A 25183-nucleotide genomic window follows, 5' to 3' on the forward strand; every position below is an offset into this window, starting at 1 on the left:
CCAAAGAGTACAGTGTTGCAACTTTCAAATTAGCTTCAGAGCATTCTTTAATCACCTGAACTCCTAGCCTCTAAACATGGTATTAAATTAAACAGTCTACGCATGCATCGGTCTGTCACGCCATCGCTACTTTGTGTGAAAATCTAATTAAAGGATTCCGTCAAGACTCAATTCCGACAATTGAGCTACACCAAGATGACGGAGATTTGTAAGGAAGCAGGCAACGGTTTTGGCAAATGTTTCAGAAGCAAATTGATTCATGTAAGGATTATAATGTTGATTGTTTTCACTGGGTAAGACCTCAAGAGACCAGGAAAGAGAGCATTATTTGCAAGAGTGACCAAAATGACAAAAGCTAAATAAATTAAGGTAGAGCAATAAAGCAAGCATTATCAAAGCACTCTTGATTGGTTTTATTCATATAGACCTTTTAGAACCATATATGACCTGGATGACCGTTTAATCTTACAACCTGTAAGTCAGGTTTAATGATGCTGCCAATTGCGACACCACTAACGGAGCGCAAAAGCACATGCAAACCATCACTTAGTGGATGCTGCTGCTGCATATGAGTGAAGGAATCGGTAAAAGCATTCCACAAATAGAGCCGAGATAAAGGCAATTGCAGTTAAGCCTAAGGTGGATGTGTCATTAATTCGTAAAGTAAAAATGTTCTTCTCATATTGATTACAGGTAATTCCTTCTTAACATCGGTACGAGAAAATGTAAAACTGTGTAAAATGTAAATGTGTTTTAGAAAAATGCTCTGCAAACATGACCTGTGCATATTACCGTATTAGTAACAAATTACGTTAATCAGCAGTTTGTAATTTTAACACAGGGTTAGCTTTTTAAGACGTGCAAATAAAACCATGTATTTCCTCTTCAAGATGTTTCACATCACGCGAAGCCTCACATGCTATGAAGTTGCTTAATTTTAGTTGGATACAGCCATGTTATTCAAATACATTGGAATTTGTATCCATTGCACAAGGTAAATTTCATTCTAATTAAGTCGAACGAGGGAAATTTTTACCTTGACAGAAAACGAAATTGGGACAATATAAGTCCATGAGGCTCAGAAAAGTGGGGAACAAAGTACTTGTTTCAAAAAGTCTCCAAGAAAATATGCTGAGTTTGTATGCTCATTTGACAGCTCAAATGCTGCGTGTCAGCTGGATTTTGCTTTGATGCCATTAGTTTTCCTCATTTCACTTCACTATATTCACATTACCAGCTTCAACAAACACATCTTATAGATATCATAACAAAGACACACCTTTGAATGTCTGTCAATCTTATTCAGTTTTAAATAGGATAATACATTATTCTGTTTATTAATGAGAAATATTTTATCGTTAAATGTAAAAATAATGAACGTCTTTGGTCCGGAGGGTCTAAAACCTTCCCATCCTCGAACTCAAAAGAGTATAACAAAAAAGATGTGGTGTGTATTCACGTATTCTATATTTTTTCAGAAAAATGGCACACATTGGCACAGATGGAATGAGTATGCAGAGGCAACTTTTTTAACGATGCCACACAGATAAAATATTAAGGGAACACACGTTGGCCATGGTGCACATGGACCAATGGCTCGCCACGTTCGTCTCACACCACCTGATAAAAATATAAACCCATCGTTTCAATGACTCTTGTAAAACGTCAGCCTATTATCTAAAAACTCAGATATTACCCTGGGGATGGACGGGAGCAGATCACCGCTCTATGAGACTATAATAGGTTGGATATGTTCACCAAGCGCATGTAAGTTATTCCTTCCTAAGTGTCCTTCCTTACACTTTTGGTTCTTTCGGTAAAGTCACGTAGGTACAAAATAAAATAAATCACGACGTTTCGGGCGCAACACAAGCGTCCGTCATCCCACCTGATGAAATAACATTGATATATGAATAAAACACAAGTGTCCGTCATCCTACCTGATGACGGACGCTTGTGTTGCACCCGAAACGTCGTGATTTATTTTATACCTACGTGACTTTACCGAAACAACCAAAGAGTATAGATTCCTGCAGTCACGAAAGCAACAAATCAAGATTGTCCTTCCTTTTTATTTTTCCATTTCTCCCCCCATTCCCCGCTACCCCCCTCCCCCCACTCAGTGGGGCAGCGAGCCCAGGTCCCCCCCTTCTTTCAACTCAAGTGCACTGCGTTCAGAGGACTTATGTCCGCGTGGTTTCTGTACCCCCTCCCTACGTCGCGATTTATGCTCTGTACCGGGCTCCAATTGAAGTATAATAAAAACATATGAAAAAAACTCAGAAATTGATCCGAGTTGGCAGTGGAGCAAAAGGGGTAAATAAATAAAATATCGACACACTCAGGCAATATGTAATGCTAAACGTGGAGTGCTGGTTCTTATAAAGACAGCAGAGGCTGCTGGCAAGGGAGTGTGGCAGGCAGACAAACCTGCATGACGCCAAACGTGCACTGATATCCCATGCGCACAAGGCAGCGCAGCGTGAGTTTCAGCACCATGGAGCGCTTGAAGGACACAAAGTTGCGCACATTCTCCAGCAGGAAGAAACGCGGACGGTAGTAGTCGCAGTAGCTGCGGACGCACACGGAGGGCAGCGTTAGCGCAGATGAAGACAGCTGCAGGCTCTGGATGGATTCGTAACGAAACACAGCAAGATAACTGCTAGTGCTACTGGGAATTGCTCAATGTCCAAAACCTTGTACGTGTGAATCTATGAGTGTATGTACGTGTGTTCGTTTCGCAAGCACATATTCATTAATAATGGCACCACACATGCAAGGGGATGGTAGGTGTGGTGTGGCTAGCAACACCCCCCCGCTTCCTTAGTCTACCCTCTGAAACAGATATCCACATACCACACCAGGTGGGTCATTTTATGCAGTTGACCTTGACCAACTTGATGTACGCGCAATAAAATAACTTGCACCAATGGCCTTTACGGCGAAAGGTCTTTGTATATATGTTCAAGTCTGCGTGTTTCCCATGAATGCTTCAACAAGACCTCCTGTACACTGCAGTGTTTAAATAAATAAAATCTCCTCGCGTTGCTATAAATTTCGCAGAATCATAACTTGTGGGAAAGTTCCAAAGTAAGGCAATTTTTATATTTGAAACTCGGCTCGATGATGCACCTGCCGGCAGCGAGCTTCTGTAGTATGTTTAATGCCATGGAGGCGCACACCGGCGCCAACTGAAATTCACTCCGAGAAAGAAATGTCAGCACTGGACCACCCCCTGATGTTCAACATTTCAACACCTATACCACAAGTGAAATGGATAAAATTACATTGCCATGTGTAATCTCACCAAAATCCACTTTTATTCATATATCAATGTTATTTAAATGCTAGGATGTTATAAAACTGCGTTTAGCAAAACAGTGTTTAGCCCAGCGTGTGCCTTATTTCAATTCGAAACATTTCCCTGGGTAGTTTTTCATATGGTAGTCGCCAATTTGTATTCAACAGAAATCTTACATTTACACATCCAAACATTTCATCGCTTTAAATAAACTACGAGTGAAGTGAACCAACACTCCATAAATTACAGCCTGCACTCAAGTGACCAGCCCTGAGTTCAATGCGTCCAGGAGAAGAGAAGTAAATATTCGTACGGTATAACATTGCTTAGCCAGAGTTAAAAAAATATCTTTGTATGCTGAATGATGAATGGTAACATGCAACATATAACATGGATGCAAAAAAAAAAATAACTGTAACCTACAAAGTAGACATACCTCTTGAATGCCATCATCTGTGAATGTTTACATTACACTTCTTGTGCTCAAAATAGCAGTTTGGAAATATCAACTTGTTTTTCCAGTGGAATGTTTTGTTTGATATCGTTAAGAAAGCCTGGCAGGCTACTGTACGAGGCATATGTTTAAATAAACTGACCACACATGTTCATGGTCCAACTAGACAACCAAGAAGCAATTATATCCGTGACCCGGAAAACCTGCCAATTTTTTTTTCTTCAAATATTTTTTTCTATGTCAAGAAAAACCTTGAAATTGTAATGAGTATTTTAAAAATTTAAACACACTCCATGTATTCTCACACACCTTCAACCTATTTAATTCCACCAGCACAAAAACTGTGACTGAATCCGTGCTATAATCAAGCAGGCTGTGAAATTACGCCGTTAACAGCAAGGTTACACTACTTAAGTCCCAGAACTTTGCACAGCATGCAACCCATTTATATGATAAAAGTAATTAAACGAATGGCTGCATTTAATCATTAAACCCCACTATTAGTTCAAATGAAAAAAAAAACAGTAATGCTGCGTTGGCAGTATTGCTATGAAGAAGGGCCATTCCCCCAAATATCACCACTTGTGCATTTTTTCCCTTTTTAAAGCAGTATTATTCAGTCTTTTGTAAATATAAATTGTAATATAAAGAATAATATTTCTCAAAAATATGTATACATCGCTGTAAAGATATAGCCATGTTATTGCATCCTTGTTTATCATTTTGGGATATGGCTACATGGTGCATTAATTTTAAATCAATTCCATGGCACACAGACACACAAGTAGAGCATTACATATGCAGGGTATGCAAAGTTGAACAATACAATTGCCAAGACATGGCTCCCATCCAAAAAGCCAACATTTAACCATGAAGCTGATATTCACATGCAAAAACCCGCAGACGTGCTTAGAGCCAATGCCCTGCTCCCCCCATCTGTGCGCTCACCTGAGATAGGAAACGACGAGCGAGTTCTTGAACATGGAGTACGTGCGAGAGTTGAATCGGTTCATGCCACTGAAGCCCTGGCAGGGCGGACCGCCACACAGGAGCTCAACGTCGCCCTTCTGCGGCAGCCGCTGGCCTAGCCCGTTGGTTTTCTCTCCTGACATGACCAGCTTTAGCAGAATGTTGCAGTCCTCCGTGAAAACCGTGCTGCCCGGGTTGTTGAGACGGAAGGCCTGCGCGGCTGGCTCCCACATCTCGATGGCCCACTTAGTCTCTGTGATGCCTACATAAGATATTGCAGACACATTGGCGAGTTATATTACGACTGGCCCTGGCCCTTGCTTCCCGTTCACCAACTTGTGGCGACACATGGTCAAACAACCCCATGAACAAAACTGCATGGAGGCCTTCATCCAGCTGTGGATAGATCATGGAAGTCAATGATGATGGAACTTCTCCCTTATATACTTTCCCTCTGCGTGGAAGTACTCTCAATACCTGCCTTTCCCTATAATTACGGTACACTGGATTTATGGATGGTCTAAATACAGCTGAAAGATGTTGTGTACCTGCTTGGTGGAAGCCCTCCGAGAGGCCACCACAGCCCGAGAAGACGTCCAGACCCCGAAGCTTCCTCACCTTCTCCTCAGGCTCCTTTTCCACCGAGTGCTCTACACTCACCTTCCCCTTGCCTTTGCCTGGACGTGAAACGACAATGGAGATGTGTTACGAACCGCTCACTGAAGAGACCGGGTGTGTCTCAGAAGCCATAGCTCTCAACTGGCACCGCTGAGGTTCTGGGTTTGAATCCAGGAAGCTGCTTATGATCAAACCGTGTCCCCTGAAGTATGAGTTGATGGTCTCAGCTCGGTCACCAATGACCGACTAATAAATCCATTACATTAAATGTAGTTTTGCAGTTAATTTGGCTGAATTCCAGTTCTTAGATTTAAATATATATCTTTGGCTGTCATGCTGTCATATGACAAACCGTATTCTCTTAGGCAGAGCAAATTAGATGTGCTGCTCTCTACTATGTGTGGGCCACAGGTCACTTGAAGGAATCTGAGGTAGCTCTGTTATATCCACTCTCATGTAATGATCTCTTCAAGCGATTCAAAATTATACCGTATCACATGACATGGCGCCGATAGCACAATTATAAGACAATATTGGGGGAGGAGGGGGTGGCAGAATGATAAAATAAAACATTACTTTTCTTTTATCTTGCTGTAAGCCCAAAGGTAATCACTTAAAATTCTAAAAACAACTACAATTGACAACAAATGTCTTCCTTCCAATGTCAAGATTATTGTCCCACAGATGCAAAATGGCATGTAGCAATTGCGAAAGCACAAACAATTATTTAACTATTTTCTTCATGTACTTTATCAGTGAGATCAAATATCCCTTATGTAGGGGAGAACTGAATATTATATGCTGAGCAAGCACTGACATTTTTATTTTTTCAACTCGAGAGTAATGTCGAAACATGGGCCCGTGGCAGCAGCACACAACGGGTTACTCTTCCAAATGATTACGTGATGGAATCATTCACATCCACTTTGATATGAACATTATCAGGTAGCCATGGGAATCAAACCGTCAACAATGCACGCAAACCGACAGAGGGGAGTGTGCGCCAACTACTTTGGCTCTTCAGCCACCCTCAAAAGCAATGAGCCTATGAATGTATTCTTTGAAGAGGAATTTATATTGGGGGGTGAATAAACTTTTTTAAAAAGAAATGCTGCTAATGCATGTACAATTTGGGGCAGTGCCATAACTACAGTAAACCTTATTATTTTACTAAAAGGTCAGGATGTACATGCATAAGTAAAAAAAAATGCCATGCAAGAAACAGAACCAAAAAGAACGTTGGTATATTTTGGGTGTGAATAAATATTCAATGTGATATCTCACCTTTTCCTTTGCCTTTGCCCTTCCCTCTGCAGCCTGCACTGCGTGCATTGTAAGGAACATCCTCAAAGCTCTTTGTCTTGGCATTGTATGCCTGCAACGGTGAGGCAGGTCACAGCAGGCCATCCAAAATGATTCACAAAAATGCGTTCAATTGAGCAGGCTAACAAAGAGGAATACAATTAAACACAGTAACCAGTGATTTTTGCTTTAAAAAGACTCGTGTTTTATACGAAGGAACAAAAATAACGAACAGTGACCCATTTGCCAAGATCACAAGTAACCTTTAACAATGCAAAAATGTATGGCAAATGTATGACATTTCTCCACAAATCTGGATGTTGTCTGATGATGCTAATTGTAATTACTGGTCAAACATCATACTGAAATGTAAATGTTGTGGGTTTACTCTCCAACACACCGGTGTGCTGTACTAGTAACGAATTGGAATGTTTAATTTACGTGACAAACTTTACTAATTGGCTGTGTCGGGTGGTGGCAGGTTTAACGATAAATTTATATTTACGCGATCTAACCCAAAAAAAACTCTTTTGGATAACATGTCAGGAAAGCCTACGTGTTAATATGTATGACAGTGGCTTACACAATTGTTTAATGCTAGTGTAATTCACTTGGGTGGGGAAATCAGGGTCTACGATGGTGCACGACAAACTGCAATCTACCGGCTAATTCTGAGCGGGGGTCGGGGGTTTGTGTGGGAGGAGAAAACTAGTTGCCCAGAGAAAACCCACGTGAGATAAGATTCTCTTAATGTCCACAGGTAGCAACTAGGAACCTAGTTGCTGTACCAATTCGATATGTTTTACTCAAGACAGTTCAATCTGCATGATCCAAAACCACCACCACCTTAAACCGCATCCACACAAACCATAGCAGATGCAGATACTCGATGCACAAATGGAAAATATAAAACTCTCCAGTGTGCGACTGTGGTCATCCAGACCAGACCATGCAACATATAATAACGCAATGTCCGATTCACAAATACGAAGGAGCCATCACAGCGATACACTCTGCTGCTCCAGACGTGGTTATCTGGCTTGGCCACCTGAACGTGAAATTGTAGTTGTTGCTCTGCAATCTACATCAGCCATTGGAAAGAAGCAGATTTTATATCAAAAGGTGAATTTAGCCCTAGTCTGGTCGAACACCGAAGCACATCCCCAATGCGTGGTCGTAAGTCCACAGCTGGGAGCTGTGGGGGTGTGGGAGGGGGGCAGCATGGAGTTTTGGTTGCATCACCTCAAGGAAGTAGAAGCGGTCGGGCCCTCCCTGCGAGTACTCGGCCACAGACTCGGGCAGGTCCTCTCCGTACTCCACGCGGCATTTTCCCTGCACGTTGCGGAACTCCACGACAGTCTCCTCGTCGCTCCAGTACAGCAGGTTCACGTCACCATGGAATGCTGCGCTGATGCCCTTGTGCGTGTTCTCTGGCCTGCGGTGAGCACACACATGCACGCACGCACGCATTTATAATGCACAAACGCCACGTGCCCGACAGAGCCAGTTTAGTACTGTGCCGTATAGTCATTTTTTTTACATTCTGTTGTATTGCTTTTTTAGAACATGTAAGTGAATAAAATTTGGTTTTCATGGAAGCAATATAATAACACATTCCTGCGGAGGGAGCTGGTAGGAACGTTGGGTTGCTCGGTCAATGGTAAGGGTCAACGGCGGCGTGGTGTATTCCGCAAATATGCCCGACTGTGAGGGCGGGCACAAGCCGGCGTGAGTAGGTTAAACGTTGAGTTTTATAAGGGCACCACGGGGTGACCAGCCCCTCCCCACGCAGCCCCACCCCGCCCCACCCTCTTGACTCTCCCGTCCCCACCCCGCCCCTCCCTCCCCTCCCCACCCAGCCCCACCCCTCCCATTTTTAGATGCACGACAGACTGACACAATAATCCCCTGTGGGTTGGTGTAACCAGGAGGTTCCTACCAGTATAATTGGACCAATATCTAGACTTGCAATTGCTTACTCATACCACTGCTGTCCCCAGAGCTTCCACTAGTGGGAGCACTAGAGAGTCCCTCTAGGGGGTATTAGTCTGCACACTGGCCAGACATCTTGGAAGACGTGGGAGTTTCCACACTTTACCCCACCACATGTGACGTATGTATGCATGTCGAACGTTGTCACATCATACGTGGGCAAATGTGCCAATCGAAGGTGTGATCTGCCCACTGACAAACTCTTTTCCATAAATCCAACGCAATTTGAACATGGTGTACAACATCAAATACAATTGTTTCGTTATATACTTGACCAGAGATACAAATGATATATAAGGTTGGATGAAACCCAGAAAAATAACTGTAATGAAATGCACTCAAACACAATGACACCCCTGCTGTGTACAGCTCATGTGCAGCTCAGCTTAAGCAATTATTTTCGGTCTGTGTTTGTATATGGATCACAGTTTTTATGTCTAGTTTCATTTTTGAGAACACTCAGGGCATTTTCATATAGCTTGTAAAAAGGTCTGAAATGAATTCAATTTCTGTGGGCAATTATTTGTTAAATAATAACCCCATCCCTATTAAAAGGGGCACAAGGAAACTTCAAATCAAGATTGAAACCTTTTACGTTTGCTCTGTAATAGTTACAGGCGAAAGATTCAATTTTCACGACATAAACTCATGGACTGAAGCATGAATATCTATAATGTGATATTTGTAATGGTCAAGATTGTGGTTTGTAAATATTTAGACAACTTTTTCGGCTCAATTCACAAGACATCAGTTTTTTTGGTATAATTTTCTTGCTGGAAAAAAAACCCCACCTCTTTTTTATTCTTACAGACTCCGAAGCAACATCCGCACCGCCAACTTGCCACTTAGAACCCCATTAACGTCAAGCAAGCTCTGTTTCACTTTCCGAGTGAAGACGTCAGGGCATTTTTAATTTTTAACTGAATCTTACGTGGTCCTACTGCTACAAAACAGCTGTGTTTTCCTGCAAACTCACGTCACTGGGCGGTAACAACAGCTTTCATACTGTGGTAATGATTTCTACGCTAGTGGAAATGGAATATTTTCGGGCACGGATATGATGGTGCACCATTGGGAATCTGAGACTACACTTGGATGTATGTTGACAAAACTGAGATGTAAGCAATCTACATTATAATCAATGGCATAAAAACTTAGCTCAGTGATTTCATGCCTTTATGAAGTTTGCTCGCAAAGTCGGTAAGATTTGCTGGCTGAGAATATAACCCCAATATATTACTGCCAAGAAATGATAGACTCACAAAGCCCCAGGCAAACACTTGTGACATTTAAGCAACTGGTTAACACAATTACAGCTGTCAAGCTGTTGAATATAAGAGACTACATTTTCAACTTCTAATCTAGAATACATTTTCAGTTGTTTGCCAGCACAGCTTGAAATACTCCGCAGTTATTACTCCGCTGAATTTGCAAACATAAAATCAACTATAAATATGACATGGTAGGCGTGTTTTTAGTCTACTCCAAAACTATATATTGACTTCCAACCGTGCCTACAACACAGGTTGCTGCTGTGCCCTCAAACAACAATGCCGAGGGCCAAGCGGTAGAGTTGACAAAATGTTTGAAGGTTTGGAAGACATCAGAAAGCACAAATTCACCTGTAAAATTTGTTGATTTTAAACTTGATGTCCGTCTCGCGGTTGTTGCGTTTGTTGCAGAAGATCTGCGAGATGCGGCCCACACGGTAAGGCTCGGGAGCATCCAGGTTGCTGCCCTTGATGTAGTCCGACGACTTGCGGTAATACTCTGGGTGTACCTCCTCATCAATGTCCTCCTTCCGTGGAGCGCGCTTCACCGGCGATGCTGGCTTTACGCTGCAAACAAATGGATCTTTTTTATCATCACAGTTGCTGAGGACAGGCCCTCAAAGCCCAAAATGCCATGCGGCCAAAAATAAACAGCGCTATTGAAGGTATAAGAGTTATTATGTTTGAGCTGAGAAAGGTTATAAGAACTAAGAGACCATCGGAAGCAATTGCATAGTTGAGCAGTGGGAAGAAAGAAGCTGAAAAAGGAGTGTTAACTGCAGCATGGTGGCTGAACACTGAATGTATGGGACGAAACAGCGTGGGTGGAAGAATCAATGAAGTTCATAGGAAGAGGAACCAATCAATGCAGGACCAGCTTATCCCAAAATGCATGCTATGTGAGGGCACACAAAGACTATTTTATGATATATTATTTTATATCTATATATAACTTGGACCATATTGACGCACAATGGTAATTATATTAGAGGTTAATTTAATACACCCTACAAAGGCACACATTAATAACGTTATTAAACTCTTGAAAAGACTCGCCGAGTGTCAAGACACCATTTGAGAGGGGTCATAAACTAGATTGTTGGGACAATTCCTTTTTAAATGAGGTTTGCATGTGAGAATACCTTGAGAAAATTAGGTGATAACACTTAAAAGTTAGCACAGATGAGCTACAAACCCACGTGCTTGGGAGTTGTCACAAATGTCAATATGATCTACGAACCTTTGCATGCTAAGAGTTGGATTATAGGCAATGTGCCACAACACCCAGCATTGATAATTTTATGCAGAATTACTGGGTGCAGGTGTTACGAGGTTTCTAAATTCTTGACTTTTTTGACACCACTTGCAGAGTACGCTATCCACAATGATAACGTGCTGTGAAAAAGTACAATATTTTATGTGATAATTTTATTACATTTAAAAATGGCTTGCACATATTTGCCTTATGCCAGTTTTATTCCGCAACTACCTTCACTGGTGATTGATTGAAAATGTCACTGTCCAAAACTCTTAACATGCCTTCTTCTGCACAAGCTTTAAAAAAAAACACACAATCTGACCATCTGACAGGAATGCTTAATGGGCTTCGCAATGCTTTGCAAGCTTTATATTGCATTAGTGCTGTACACATAATGCACGCATGCCTTTAAAAAAATAAGCATTGATTTATAGCTGTGGAGATGTTTATAATTATGCCAGAGCTGTAAATGGAAGTTGTTTACATTGAGAGCTGTTTTCCATTGAATTTCAGGGAACTGATAAATCAATTCTCGATTGCATTTCAGAAAATCCACGAATGTAAATGAGAAAACACTGGCACACATCTATATTTTTTAACAAGAACCATTTTGCAGCATGCTGAAGCACTTGCAGTTTGAATAAACTGCGTGTATTAATGCACAAACCGTGACTGAACAATAAGTGAACGAGAATTAACATGCATGGCCAACACGATTAGCCATGTTTGCATATTCACAAACCTATTAAAGTTCAAGGTACAACAATGAATTAGGTACCATTGTGACTAAAGAGGTTGGTCCTCAAATTTTTATTTTAGTTTAAACAAGTATAAAAACAGCCCACAAAATACCGTGCAAATTTTTGGCCAAAATATACTTCACGAAATACGGTAAGGGCTCGACATCCGCTAAGATTCTGTTCTTGGAAATGGACATAAAGTATTTACAAAAGCAGATTCTATGTTAAGTTCCGTGTTTGATGGATAAGGGGGAAAATGACTATGTTTGATAACATTAATTCTGTACTATACACATAAATAACATCCTTATATTTCGTTACATTGTAGAGTAATACAAATATATAACACAATGGAAAAAAAACCCCATCAATTATTTATTCTGTAAATGTGCAAGTTTTATTTACTTTGGATTATGGGGGAATGATGATTATAATTTGGCGGTCATCGATGCACTTGACGCCACACTCTCCCCAATTGCCTTCGAGAGTTATTTATACAATCGGATTGTTGACTCGTTTACCATGTAATGGCAACCAACAGCTGACGCACTATCACCACCGAGAAAGTCTATCAAAAAACGTAACTTTTCGAGATAAACTCATTACATTGCTCTGCCTTTGGCTCCTACTCTCCCTTCCTCCATTTCACTTGACACTTAGAGAACCCATGATTCGAAATAAATCAATAACCACCACAAATAAGGCAAGAATAGCACAAGGCAAAAACACTTGAGTAAAAGCTTCAGCATTTGCAAAGCTGCACAGTGGCCACCATCCACTGCTGTACTGCGCAGGTTCAATACTACTCCCCATAATGCGATATTGCCAAATCAAGGGAAAAGGTGCAAAAGTCAACTAGTATACAAATGTAAAAATCACAAATAATACAATCAAATTTCGCTGAAGAAAAATTAGCGAATGAAGAGGTTTTACTCTACCGAATGCAAAAACCTTAATGTCAAATTTTTTTGCCTAAAACTACAGCAGTATAATTATGAAATGTAAAAAGAAATACTATACTGTGATATCAAATCTTACCAGGAGTAACATGGTTAAAAGTTACCGACTGCCTTTTTTAATATGTACTATATATCTTTTTTTAAATATATATTATATTCCGAAAACGTTCTGCTGGTGGAATTTCTGGCTCCCTGGCCATATCCCTGGTGCATGATGACGTCACTCGCATCTCACAGTGTTGAGCAGGGCTCGTGCGTCATGCAGACGCCATTGATGCCTCCCTCCTGCCCCCGGTCCCACCCTTCACCCCAGCCACGTTTCCCACGCAAATGTGTTTGATACGCTATCAAACTATCATCATACTACTTGAAAAAAATTATCTATGGCTCGGGTTTTCTGGCTGGCTGCTAGCTCGGCTCCTCTGTACCCAAAAAATAACTCTGTTGTTAGCGGCTGTGGGCTGTTGCCACCGAAAATAGCTGGGCAATTGGCTTTATGGGATTTTCTGTAACAAATAAACATTGTATTGAAACGGTGAAAGACGTTCGAAAGACAAATCACAGATAGCCACACCAAAGAGGTGGGGGCAACGAATACAGAATACTGACATGGTTCATTAAATAATGCTCCAACTTTTCAATTTGTGCTAATAATATAATTAATTCTAGATTTGAAGCTTTCGTGACTGCAAGGATTCAAACTCTTAAGTTTTTTCGGTAAAGTCACGTAGGTATTATTTTATTTCTATTATTTCTATTAGTTTATTACTTATTAATTTTTACCTACGTGACTTTACCGAAAAAACCTAAGAGTATAATTAATGATCTCGTGAGAATATTCTTTAAATCAAAGAGTATTATAAAATAACTCGCTACATATTATCTTGAATTTTATTATATAAAAAGCTAATAATTTTTACTGCTCTGAGTACAGGATTGTAAGCAAAGTATCAACTTGCCAGCTATCTCTTATTTTCCGTTGCAGAGCAACGCACGTCCCTTGGATGTGCGTTGTCCGTCGGAACGGGCCATGTCGGAGGGAGGGGGAGGCGAACATCAAATATACAGTGGGCTGGTAGTCATATCTTTAAAAAATATATAGGCCATAATAAGTCATTGCAATATAAATAACAGAAAACACCAGAAAATAAGACTAAGATTAATTAAAGTAATTTTGTATTGAATCAACTATGCGAATGCATTCCCCCCCCTGTTTACAACCCTGAGCCATTGGTGAAAATTTGATATTCCTGTAGCAAGGTGCAGTAATGCATAAGAAACCAAAAGAGGACGTGCCACCGAGTGGAAATAATTTTTATCAACCCCAGAGGAAAGAATGGCCAAGTCAACCTTACCCGGAATTTTAACTCGAATCTGCAAGCGGTGAGCTATAATGGATGCACCACCACCCAAGTGGAAGGTCGTAACTAAACAATACAACTCAACAACGTGGTGAACACATCAGGTGACCTAAAAACAAGGCCAGTTTATCCACACTTTCTTCACAAAGTGGTTGCTCAGCCCGAGTCCCAAAATACCAAGTTGCAAGCAAAAAAAAACAACACTTTTGGAAGTATAACAGATAACACAGTTAATGTTTCCTTAAATGAGCCAGGTCATAAGAGCCTGGGAACAGAAACAATGGGAAGACATTCCAAAATTGAGTACTGTCAGGAAAGAAGCATAAAGATAAGTGATCCATATTTTTTGGTGCGAGTTTTGATCTAAAGTATAGCGGTTTAACACAGTATGGATGAGGCTAAACAGTAAAACTATGTTTTATTTTACTAGGGAAGGCCCAGAGCGATATAGCTCTTTTTCAGAAGCAACCTGGCCACAAATGATAGTTCAACAAAGTGGCTTATCATATGAAAATTTAGCACAGCCAAATACTGCAAACGCATGTTTCAAAATGTGGAGGGAAAAACCAGAGGACCTGGAGAAAAATCCACGCAACCACAGGGAGAACATGCGAATTCCAAATATACAGGCGCCAGTCAAAATCGAACCCACAACTTCCTGTCTACCAGGCAAGGTAGTTAACGTTTCGTCACCGTGCCTGGTCGACAAGAGTCTTCAACAGTCGGAATAATCAACGAGTGAAGTTCGCGAGGAAGGTAACAGAGGAACAGCACTTGCAAGAGCAAAGATAAAAACGTGGGAGAAAAATAAAAAGACAGGTCCTTTTGAACGGTGACAAAGGCGGCGTCGCTGCACTACCTGAAGTTGAAGGCGTCAGGCATGAGGTAGACCCCATCCCCGACTCGGTAATCGACACCGTCCTTGAGCGCAAGCATGTACGTCACGATCGCGTCATCCTCCGGGTTATCCAATCGCGTCTGCACGCACGGCGTCTCCCGTTGGTTCAGGTCCGACAGCCGCACGCAGCTAGCGCAAAACCTGCACATGGGCCAAACAAACACAACAAAAACGGAGTTCGTCAGTGCCAGGGTGGGAGGCAGAGACTTCCTACCACTCAAGACGTAGAACGCAGGGCCATCAAATATCAAGTAGTGACACGGTACGGCATTTATTCACGATGTCAACTTATGATCACCGTCTGAATTGCGAAGCTGCCTTCAAAAAGTCTTGTTAAGTTACATTTCTTCAGCCCTCGTTAATAAATGCATTTCTTTCACGGATCATATAATGTGGCACAAAATGTAATATACAGCTTGACAACATTACAAGAACCACCCACACGCACTTGTCTCCGAATGATTCTATTATTAAAATAATACAACGTGAAGTTGAGGGCTTGACGCAGCAGCAAATAGTCCAATTGAAGGTAGCAGCTAGGATTATTAAGCAAGGGCAAGCAATGATAAAGCCACATTATACACACGTACAACAAAGATGGAAAATATATAAACTGAAAGACAATACCAACCCTTGATAATACTAATTAAAAACCAGCCGATGGAATTCGGGGGCTACATGCCACCCTGCTAGCTTACACATTAAGTGGACACAAATCGTCTGAGATGCAGGTGTTCCTATTCCCTTAGGTGTCCACGCTTTCATTCTGTCCTATTCAATGTGTAATCACCACCACAAAGTATGCATGTAATGATTCAACCCCGCTTATATATGCGACTGGATGAAATTTCACAATTCAAATCAAAATCTTGTTTTGTCTTTTACTTTTCACGGATTTTCTTGATCGTTCCAACGACTTGCTTAAAGAAACAAGGGTGTACAAATTTGCAAGGTTCAAATGATTGAACTCTCACACGCACAATTCTATGAAGGTATCACGATCATAGGAAACAGTTTTGATTGACGAATTGATTAACATCGCGACAGTTATGTTGGTTGCGAGAGTTCATGCTGGTGTTTCATTTAATTTTCTCTTAATTATACGTCGCGCATAGATGTCACAAATTCAATCTACACTGTGTACATGTGGATGCTTGCAAGATCCTCACTTGAATTTGTTTTCCTCAGAAGGCATCACTTCGGGAGGGCTCTCGAATCTCGCGTACTCCGGGTCGTACCACAGCTGGTAGAAGAAAGATTTCTCTTCGTCGTCTTTGCTGGTCTTTTCTTCTTCTGTTTCCATGCCACCCTGCACAGCAAGCAAAGTTATGTCCATATCACCGAAACAGGACACCCTCCTAGCCTGGAACAAGACCGAGATGTCATGATGGCAAAAGTCGCCGATGCCACCACAACGCGACACTGCTTTCTACCCTCTGCCAGGTCCCAGATTTGCTACACAGTCGATGGCCTTCAAGATTTAGCATGGGCATAAGGGACATTTAATTTCCCATACATTTCCCTCTTATCATTAACAATTTACGATTTGCTTTTTAGTTAACTCTTTATTTTGGTAATTTATACCAAACAAACTTGTCCTGCTCATGACCAGGATTTTTTCTTCTTATTTTTTAATGAATAAATGTAGTTAGGAGAGAGCGAATGAAAAAGAAGTATAAATAAGGTACATGTGACAAATTCCACAGACAGCTCTAATCAGAAAGCATACTATGAATACAATGCATGTTTACAGTACAATGTCAGTTATCGGTTGAGTAGAACATTTTCATTTCAAAAACGGGAAGCTGCATATGAATAAGAACATATTCTATGGTTCAACGGAAGAATATTCTATGGTTCTTTCGGTAAAGTCACGTAGATAGAACAAATAACAATAAAATAATAAAAATTAAGTGAATAACAATATCACGACGTTGAGATTGCAATACAAGCGGTCGTTATCAGAAACAGGGAGGTTAGCCTCTGAGGGCAAGCTGTTTATAAAGGTTTAGAGATGGGTGGGGCAGCTAACGTTAATGTAGAATGACTTAAAATGAAAGTTTTAAGTCAAAATTGAATAAGGACAATTTTGATTATAATTGGGTATAATTATTTTCCAAATTGTTAATGTAAATTCATCCATGGTTATATTACCTAACTTATGGACTTCAATTAAAATAGCAACATAGTTTCAATTATTCTTCATACCTGGAGGTTTTAGCACCACCCAGTGGTAACAGTAACTTTGTAAGTTAAAGTGTATATTGTACAGCATGAGCAGTGGTGTCCACATAGAGCATTATTTAGTAGTAACCGCAAAATATACTGATCACTTTACGAAGTAATTATCTAATTTAATTTTTGCACATTTGAAAAGTCACCATTGCATCTGCGACCGGTCTACTAGCGATCGAGAGCTTAGTTCGAGGGAGACGGTTGTCACTTTGTCGACACGTTGCCCGTCTCGATGCGCAGATTCCAACAAATTGCACCACTGCAGTTGGCGGTCGATATTCGAAGTGGACTGCGACCCTCAAAGGAATGGTGCAGCCCCCATGGTTGCCACCCCGTGATCCGTGGATTCAACAAATCACTCGAAAACACTGGCATGGCAGCAAGAGCAGTTTATGTGAATGCTGTCGCAAGAGGTCACACGTTTGACGCAACGGTCCTTCGCTTGCTATGCGCGATGAATGAATTAATGAATATCTCATTTCAAATTGGTTTAAAAAAACGCCCACAAACATAGTAATAGATTTTTCTGCACTGCCCTCTGCTGCCCACAGCATAGCACTAAACTACAATGGCAATAATATGACCACTGACGCACACAGAATGAGCCACTGTGCGCAATGACTGGCACCAACCTCCATGAAAAAGTTTGGCGAAGGGGCCTTGTACGTTACGGACACCTTCCCGTACACGTACGACAGCAACATGTCCTCGCACTCATCCACCAGGAAGAGCTCCAGCGGGTCTGATGTCTCCCCCAGCACCGTGTCCGGGCCGCGGCAGAACCAGTGTGGGTGGAACCACTTCTCCCCGTTCTCTTCTTCCCACATGGACGTGATCCTTCAAACGGGGGAGTAGAGGGACACAATTCAAGTCCAGTTCATCCATTGCACGCTGTTAATCAGCGACACGCCGTATTAGGCTTGGAGATGTGCAGCATGGAGCCAATCTCGCATCCTAGGTCACTATCTCTTACAACCTTTTGTCAATCCACCGTTGGATATCGGCCTCCCCTATGTCATGCAGGTGGTTGAACGCAGGGAGCATAGGGATGGAATCAAGAATACAATACAAGATCGATTTTGCCGTTGACCAAGTAGCCCCACAGCCACTTGTGGCAACCTGGCAACAGTGGAAGTTGCCCATCCAAGCAATAAACCTAGCCGTCACACTCAGCTTCCAATATCTGGGTCTATTGGTAATTAATTACATGAATACATTTATAAATTAACTTTTTTTAGGCCATGTACACCAGTACTAAACCATAAAAATCCAGAGAGAGCAAAATACCAGTGTAACATTGCATTAGTTCACATGTGGAATACAAGGCTTCGACAACATCTCGATCTACAATGCAGTTAACACACACATAGTATGCCTGACATTTATTTTAAGTAAATTATTCATGTTCTGGTTTTTAACATGCACAAATCAACATGACATTTATTCATGGCCACTGGGAAAACATTTCAATATTGCTACAAGCCAAGGGCCAAGTGTAATTAAGAATATAATATTAAATTCACAGCTCTAATTTTGCATGGTGTGTTTTGGCATGTCTGATGTTAAGCTTTCATCATAGGTCAGATCCAGAACCGAGGAAGATCCCCGCACGTGAAGCAAAACGTCATGTCGATCAACGTGCAATCCAACCAGAAAACATGTCGGAGAACTATACATAAAAACCACGAAAACCTATGCTGTAATACTTTCGTTAGGTACCCTCCCTACCTGGCTGGGAAGAGAGGCTTAGAAGGGTCATCTGGACACACGACCACACAGTCTCCAACACCCAGCTCCTCATCATCCAGACGAACACGCTGGAAGTATTTGCGTTCGGTTTCCGTCTTCACCACATGCGTACACACGCACAAAATAGCAGTCAATGGCACATGCTATGCATTCCATGGTCAATCAATACAATGGCGAGGCAGATGACATCTCGCCACCTGGGTGCCCTATGCATGCAATGCATAAACCTTACCTTCTGAGGCTCTCCAATCCATGAAATCTGAGACTTGGACTTCTTCTTTTTCTTGATGTCTGTCACTTTCTTCTGATGGACCTTATTCACCTCCTCCGAGTCGGACTCCTCAAAGTTCTCATCTTCTTCAGCCTCCTTCACGGCCATATTTGGACACCTGGTCGAACAGCAGCAGCAATCCATACCACTTGACAACCCACGCGATACGAATACCAATGTGCAAATTGGTATAAACAAGGTGGCTAATCTAGTCAGAACTTGGGAGAAAAAAAAACATGAAGGATGATGCTAATTAATGTAAACATGGGTTTGTCTTTGGAATTATTTAATTAGCAGTATTGAAGCTGATGGGTAGATGTCAGGGCAAAAACATTTTCATATTTGCAACTCATCCTTTTTTGCAATCCTTTGTTCAATGTATTCTGCCTTCAAGAGGGCAGGTTTCAAATAGCAACACAACTTTATACTACAATTGGTTCATATTGGATCTTTATAAGTTACTGTGCCCATATTCTTGGTTCTTTCGGTAAAGTCACGTAGATAGAAAATAAAAAACCACGACGTTTTGATTGCAACACGGTCTTCATCTTTTCTCTCCGCCTGATGAGGACCGTGTTGCCATCGAAACGTCGTGGTTTTTTATTTTTTTTATTTTCTATCTACGTTACTTTACTGAAAGAACCAAGAATATTAATTACTGCAATCACGAAAGTTTTAAGTCAAAATTTACTGTGCCCACCCACCCCTTTATAGATGGATGGAGACAATGCGTAACTGTTTCAACCTTAGTTGGCAAGGATAGACAATAACATAAATCTAAACAAACGCTGGCCAAAGATATAACCCGACTAAAAGAATACAGGCAGCGAGAGAACTACGTGTGTTCACAGAATGCAATGGGATACGCACTTCCGGTTCATGCAGGCTTGCTTGAAGCGTCCAATTCCGCCAAATTTAGGCATGACCTTGCAGGTTGAACATTTCCCACAGTCTTGTTGTTGGCACACCTACACAATAAAACACACACTTTTAGGAACCTTGTCACCCATCTATATCTTAACAGATCCAAAGTCAGAACAAACTTGACCTCGGTCAATATAGAAATATTCAGGCATATTATTTACACTATTCAAATGTAACACGAATACATTCTAAAATATGCATTTTGACCTTGCCCTACCATACCTGACTTACTGATACGATACACAACCAACTAGTTAATAATTTGGATATCAGAGCTCGAGTGGCTCTGATATAGGTCATTTATAGGAAATGGCACTTACATTTTACAATAATTTCAGTCTTGGCTTGTCCTGCAAATAATTAGATTGCAATTTGTGACAATGTATGAACTACAAAGAGGTGTTGATAACGTAATAATCATGTGCCGGGTTCACGACTTGTGTGATTTTTGCGAAATCGTTTCAATTCTGGGTCACGATTTCATTCAGAAAATCAAAGAACTTTCGGAAATAGTTACTATACTATTCAGTTGCATGAATCTACAGAATGTGCTATTTATGCAACATTTATGCTAACAGACTGAGGTATGGATATATACTAATGAGCAAGACAAACAGAATTAATTCCCATTGCAAACATGAATTGTGACAAATGTCAAATTTGTTGCACGGATGAATATGGAAATGTCGAGTTACTATGTAGTATATATCAAATCGCTCACAACATCCGCATGGAATCATGCATTAAAAGGATGTATTACTTATGACTCGCACGTTGTAGTTTTGTAAGGCCATATATCAGATGCATTCATGCATGCACGCATGTTGAGCATTAAGTGTGAATTTGAAAGCATTGAAATGAATCAACGCATTATTACACCCCTATATCTCAAAATTTGCTCGACTGTAAGGCAGAGGAGAGTTGACCCATCACAGCTGCTTTCTTCCAGCACAGCGTCGCCGCTGTTGCACAGCATTACCTCGCAGACCCCACAGCGGCGGCGCTTTATCACATTCTCCTTGTCCCGCTGCTCTATCTGCTCATCAAAGAACTCGTCGAAGATCTGCCGAACGAGCAGCGTGGTGGTGGCCTTGCTGGGGCCCTTGGCGTCTTTGGCGATCTTTGTCGGGTGCTTAATGGTCTGCCTACGCTGGGCTCTCCTGCAAGAGAGAGCATCAAGAATGGGGGAATAAACAATATGAAACAATGCGAGATTGTAAAGACCCTTTAAAGCATGTGGTATTTTCATTCAGTCATAGAACTCTCTGCCTCCCAAAACTTCAGCTATTTTTTCACCTCACAATGCATGTCCTTCACCGACTGTAAAAGAAAGACAAATCCAGGTACTTTTCGAAGGGAATTCAATTTTCCTTCCCAACACTTGTAAGAAGGTCATTCCAATACTAATAAAAAAATGCTTTACAACATTCAACAAAGGACACATTTATGAATTTTATTTTGCTATGCACAGAACATTTACAAGCTACTATTTTACAGCACCATTTTAACCAGGTTTCCATGCATACCTAAATGGCTACAGTCATCTTCATGCTTGTCCAGAGAGTGTAAAGGGGTTAAAGGGCAGGTCAAACCTCAATCTGCGCCTCTTCCCCCTCTGCTGGTCTGCATTTAACCGGTAGTAGAATTGTATATCTTCAACACCGGATATATTGCTACTAATAATTTGCTTTACTTAGCCAAGCCACGATGGGTCTTTCAGAAGGGTCCGACACATTTGATGTTTGTCCATTTCCATAATCGAGTGCTTTGCATTGGGTGGAACCGGAAAAAACCCATGACTCTTATGAGTCACTCAAAACGTGAATGTAATCTATTGCTATATGGTCATCTCTTGACCACGTTTCAGCCTAAACCAAGTAGTAACCAGACCAATCCTTACTTATATTTGAAGATCTGCAAAGATTCAGGATTATTTTGTCGTAAAAAAAAAACACTACTCACGATAAATGGACCCCCCATTAGATTTTGATAGAACATCGAGGAGATGGTGTCATCGTATCATCTACATGCGTCATGACCAAAAAAAAACATGGCGCTTCCTGTGCCGAGCGAGCCAGTCTGGCTCTGTACGGCTCCGGTAAGGCTCAGTTGTACAGTGGAAAAAGAGAGGCACCAAAAACAGAAAGGGAGGAGGCGGGATGGTGCCTGCACACACCGCTTCCCGAGTGTGACGCCGGCCAGCTTGATGAGGTCGCGCATGCAGGGCGTGATGATAATGGGCGGCTCGTCCTCGTCTCCCGCCTCGTCGTAGCTCTCCACTTGCTCCACAATGAACTGCGCGTGGCGCAGCAGCGAGTCCTCCGTAAAGCGCGTGAAGCTAAGGCCGCACGGGGGCACCGTCGTCTAGTGCAAGAAAACGCAGGCAGATGGAACGAATGAAAGCAAAGTCATTTCATCGCTCACTCACTCATTTATCATCTCACAAAAGGCATGTAGAGGAAATTGCCTACAATCCATTTTTGATCAGTAATCTCGCATCATAATGTGTAATGGAACGCTGGTGAAGTAGTTCGAGCACTACTCTATGAACTTGCCTTTATTCTCGGGCCAAGGCCAACACGAGTGGCGAGTTGTATCGCAACCGGTCGAGTTCACATTCACAAACCCTCACTGATCAGCGTGAAGTATGGTCAAATAACACCAATGACTCATCGTGTGAGGAGGCCTTCATCCAGCAGCCGATTAAAACAATTGTTGTACAATATTACATAACTTCTCCAGTCATTTGATGAATTTCACAATTCAGGAGCGCAATTTTATTGCAAAATCAAATCTCTTTCATCTCTTTTTTAGGGTCTTGTTTGCATTCTTGTTATTTTTTCTCATTTGCAGTTTTGTTCACTTCTTTAGCCTTAACACTGGGAAATTATTTTCAAATAATTTTCAAAATCAACAATTAATTCTCACAATGAGCATAATAATACATTTTAAATTGACGAATCGTTGCACATTCATGCGCATCATTTACAAAGTCGAGACATATGTTATTAATACTGACATTGTCTTCATTCCGGTAGAGATGTATACATTAAAACATGTCTTGAGTATAACAATATATGATAAACTATGCTTTTTTCTGGGATCCAAAACAACAGTTCAAGTTTGATTGAAGCCAACAGTTTGCAATCTGTGCGTCATGCCCCCCTGGAAGCCTTTCAGGGGAAGCGCAGACTGCGGCATGGATATTATTAAGGATAATTTTTGAATGAGCAGGGAGAATTTTTTCTCTACGTCGTGGCAACAAAGGACTTGAATACACAACATGACACAAATACATTACGAACGCCGTGTTTTTCCTGGAGGCAACACGGTGTTCGTAACCTCGGGGGCAGGGTCAACGTGAGGGACACCATACCAACAATGTTGATTATCGCTGTTCTAAGTATCTATATATATATAAAATCGCGAATCTGTCTGTCTATCTGTCTGTGTGTGTGTGTGTCGCCGGACCATACGCACTTTCATTGGACGGCGGTTGCCCCTGGCAACGAGTAGCGACTTTTTCGACGTGGGGTGGACGCCATTTTTTATTCCCGTTAAAAATAGGCGCACGCATTAACACAAAGTTTCACGTCCTCTTCACTCCCCCCCCACCACAATGTGTGCAATTACTATTATACGCTCGGTAAATCATAAAATTATAGCGATTACACAGTATTATTGTATCGCGGGGGATCGGCGCCCCTCACTAAAACCCTACAACGGATCGGTGCGCCTCACTAAAACCCTACAACGGATCGGCGCGCCTCACTAAAACCCTACAACGGATCGGCGCGCCTCACTAAAACCCTACAACGGATCGGCGCCCCTCACTAAAACCCTACAACGGATCAGCGCGCCTCACTAAAACCCTACAACGGATCGGCGCGCCTCACTAAAACCCTACAACGGATCGGCGCGCCTCACTAAAACCCTACAACGGATCGGCGCGCCTCACTAAAACCCTACAACGGATCGGCGCGCCTCACTAAAACACTACAACGGATCAGCGCACCTCACTAAAACCCTACAACAGATCGGCGCGCCTCACACAAACCCTACAACGGATCGGCGCGCCTCACTAAAACCCTACAGCGGATCGGCGCGCCTCACACAAATCCTACAACGGAAGCGTAACGCAATGTAGTGTCGTGGTTAGCGCGCCACGCTACGAACCCGGCGACCCGAGTTCCATTCCCGCTCACGGCCACCACCGGTGACGATTATTTGAACCGGTCCTGGGCCTCCCCTAGGTCTACTCAGCCTCAAAACGAGTAACTGCTGTGGCGTATGAACATCGCCACTGGGGAGACAAAGGCGGCCTAGCGTCGTGGATCCAAGACCCGGGCGAAGCCGGGTAGTAAAGCTAGTATATTTATAGATTAAGCAAGAACAGTGTCAATTAAAGATGATTACTAAAATCAGTAGCACAGCACCATCACTCACCTATCATGAGAACTGTTCACATGCAGTGGCATTATAATATATAAAGGGGACATGCATAAATCCGGTGATATGCCCTTTTATTATTTTTCAATGTTCTCATTACAGATTTCACCTGCGCTAAGAGACTGACCTCGATCTTGTTGAGCAGGTCCTCATAGGTGGCATCCCGGTTGTGCTGCAGGAACTCGATGACGATCTTGAACATGTAGATCTTCTCCTGCATCACAGCAAACGTCGAGGCGTACTCCTCGCTTGGGTTCATTAAGATGTAGTCGGCAAATGCTGGAGCACAGGTGCATGATGACATGCATCAAACACACAATTACACAAGCCAGAACTAAGGCCTCTGGTAAATCATTAGTTTAATTACATGACTGCTAATTTAGACCACATGGCCCTTGGCAAGACTTGGTAGAAATAAAATGTTCATGGTAC

At 41.9% G+C, this 25183-nt stretch overlaps 1 protein-coding gene across 2 annotated transcripts in view; it reads right to left on the reverse strand.

Moving 5' to 3' along the window:
• Positions 1–25183, reverse strand: part of DNMT1 (DNA methyltransferase 1) — a 56380-nt gene that overhangs the window by 17187 nt on the left and 14010 nt on the right. For both annotated transcript variants that reach the window (XM_061550601.1, XM_061550599.1), the window contains exons 13-27: positions 24879–25030; positions 22479–22666; positions 21282–21462; positions 20249–20346; positions 19340–19496; positions 19087–19202; positions 17991–18195; positions 16293–16432; positions 15085–15264; positions 10259–10474; positions 7887–8079; positions 6627–6717; positions 5273–5401; positions 4704–4986; positions 2431–2572 (exon numbers count right to left, since the gene is read on the reverse strand). In XM_061550601.1, coding sequence (XP_061406585.1) covers positions 2431–2572; positions 4704–4986; positions 5273–5401; positions 6627–6717; positions 7887–8079; positions 10259–10474; positions 15085–15264; positions 16293–16432; positions 17991–18195; positions 19087–19202; positions 19340–19496; positions 20249–20346; positions 21282–21462; positions 22479–22666; positions 24879–25030 — 2471 coding nt within the window. The remainder of the gene's footprint in view (positions 1–2430; positions 2573–4703; positions 4987–5272; positions 5402–6626; positions 6718–7886; positions 8080–10258; positions 10475–15084; positions 15265–16292; positions 16433–17990; positions 18196–19086; positions 19203–19339; positions 19497–20248; positions 20347–21281; positions 21463–22478; positions 22667–24878; positions 25031–25183) is intronic.

Source organism: Lethenteron reissneri, chromosome 12, assembly GCF_015708825.2.
Source record: "Lethenteron reissneri isolate LAM-NWPU_2019-01 chromosome 12, ASM1570882v1, whole genome shotgun sequence".
Lineage (NCBI taxonomy): Eukaryota > Metazoa > Chordata > Hyperoartia > Petromyzontiformes > Petromyzontidae > Lethenteron > Lethenteron reissneri.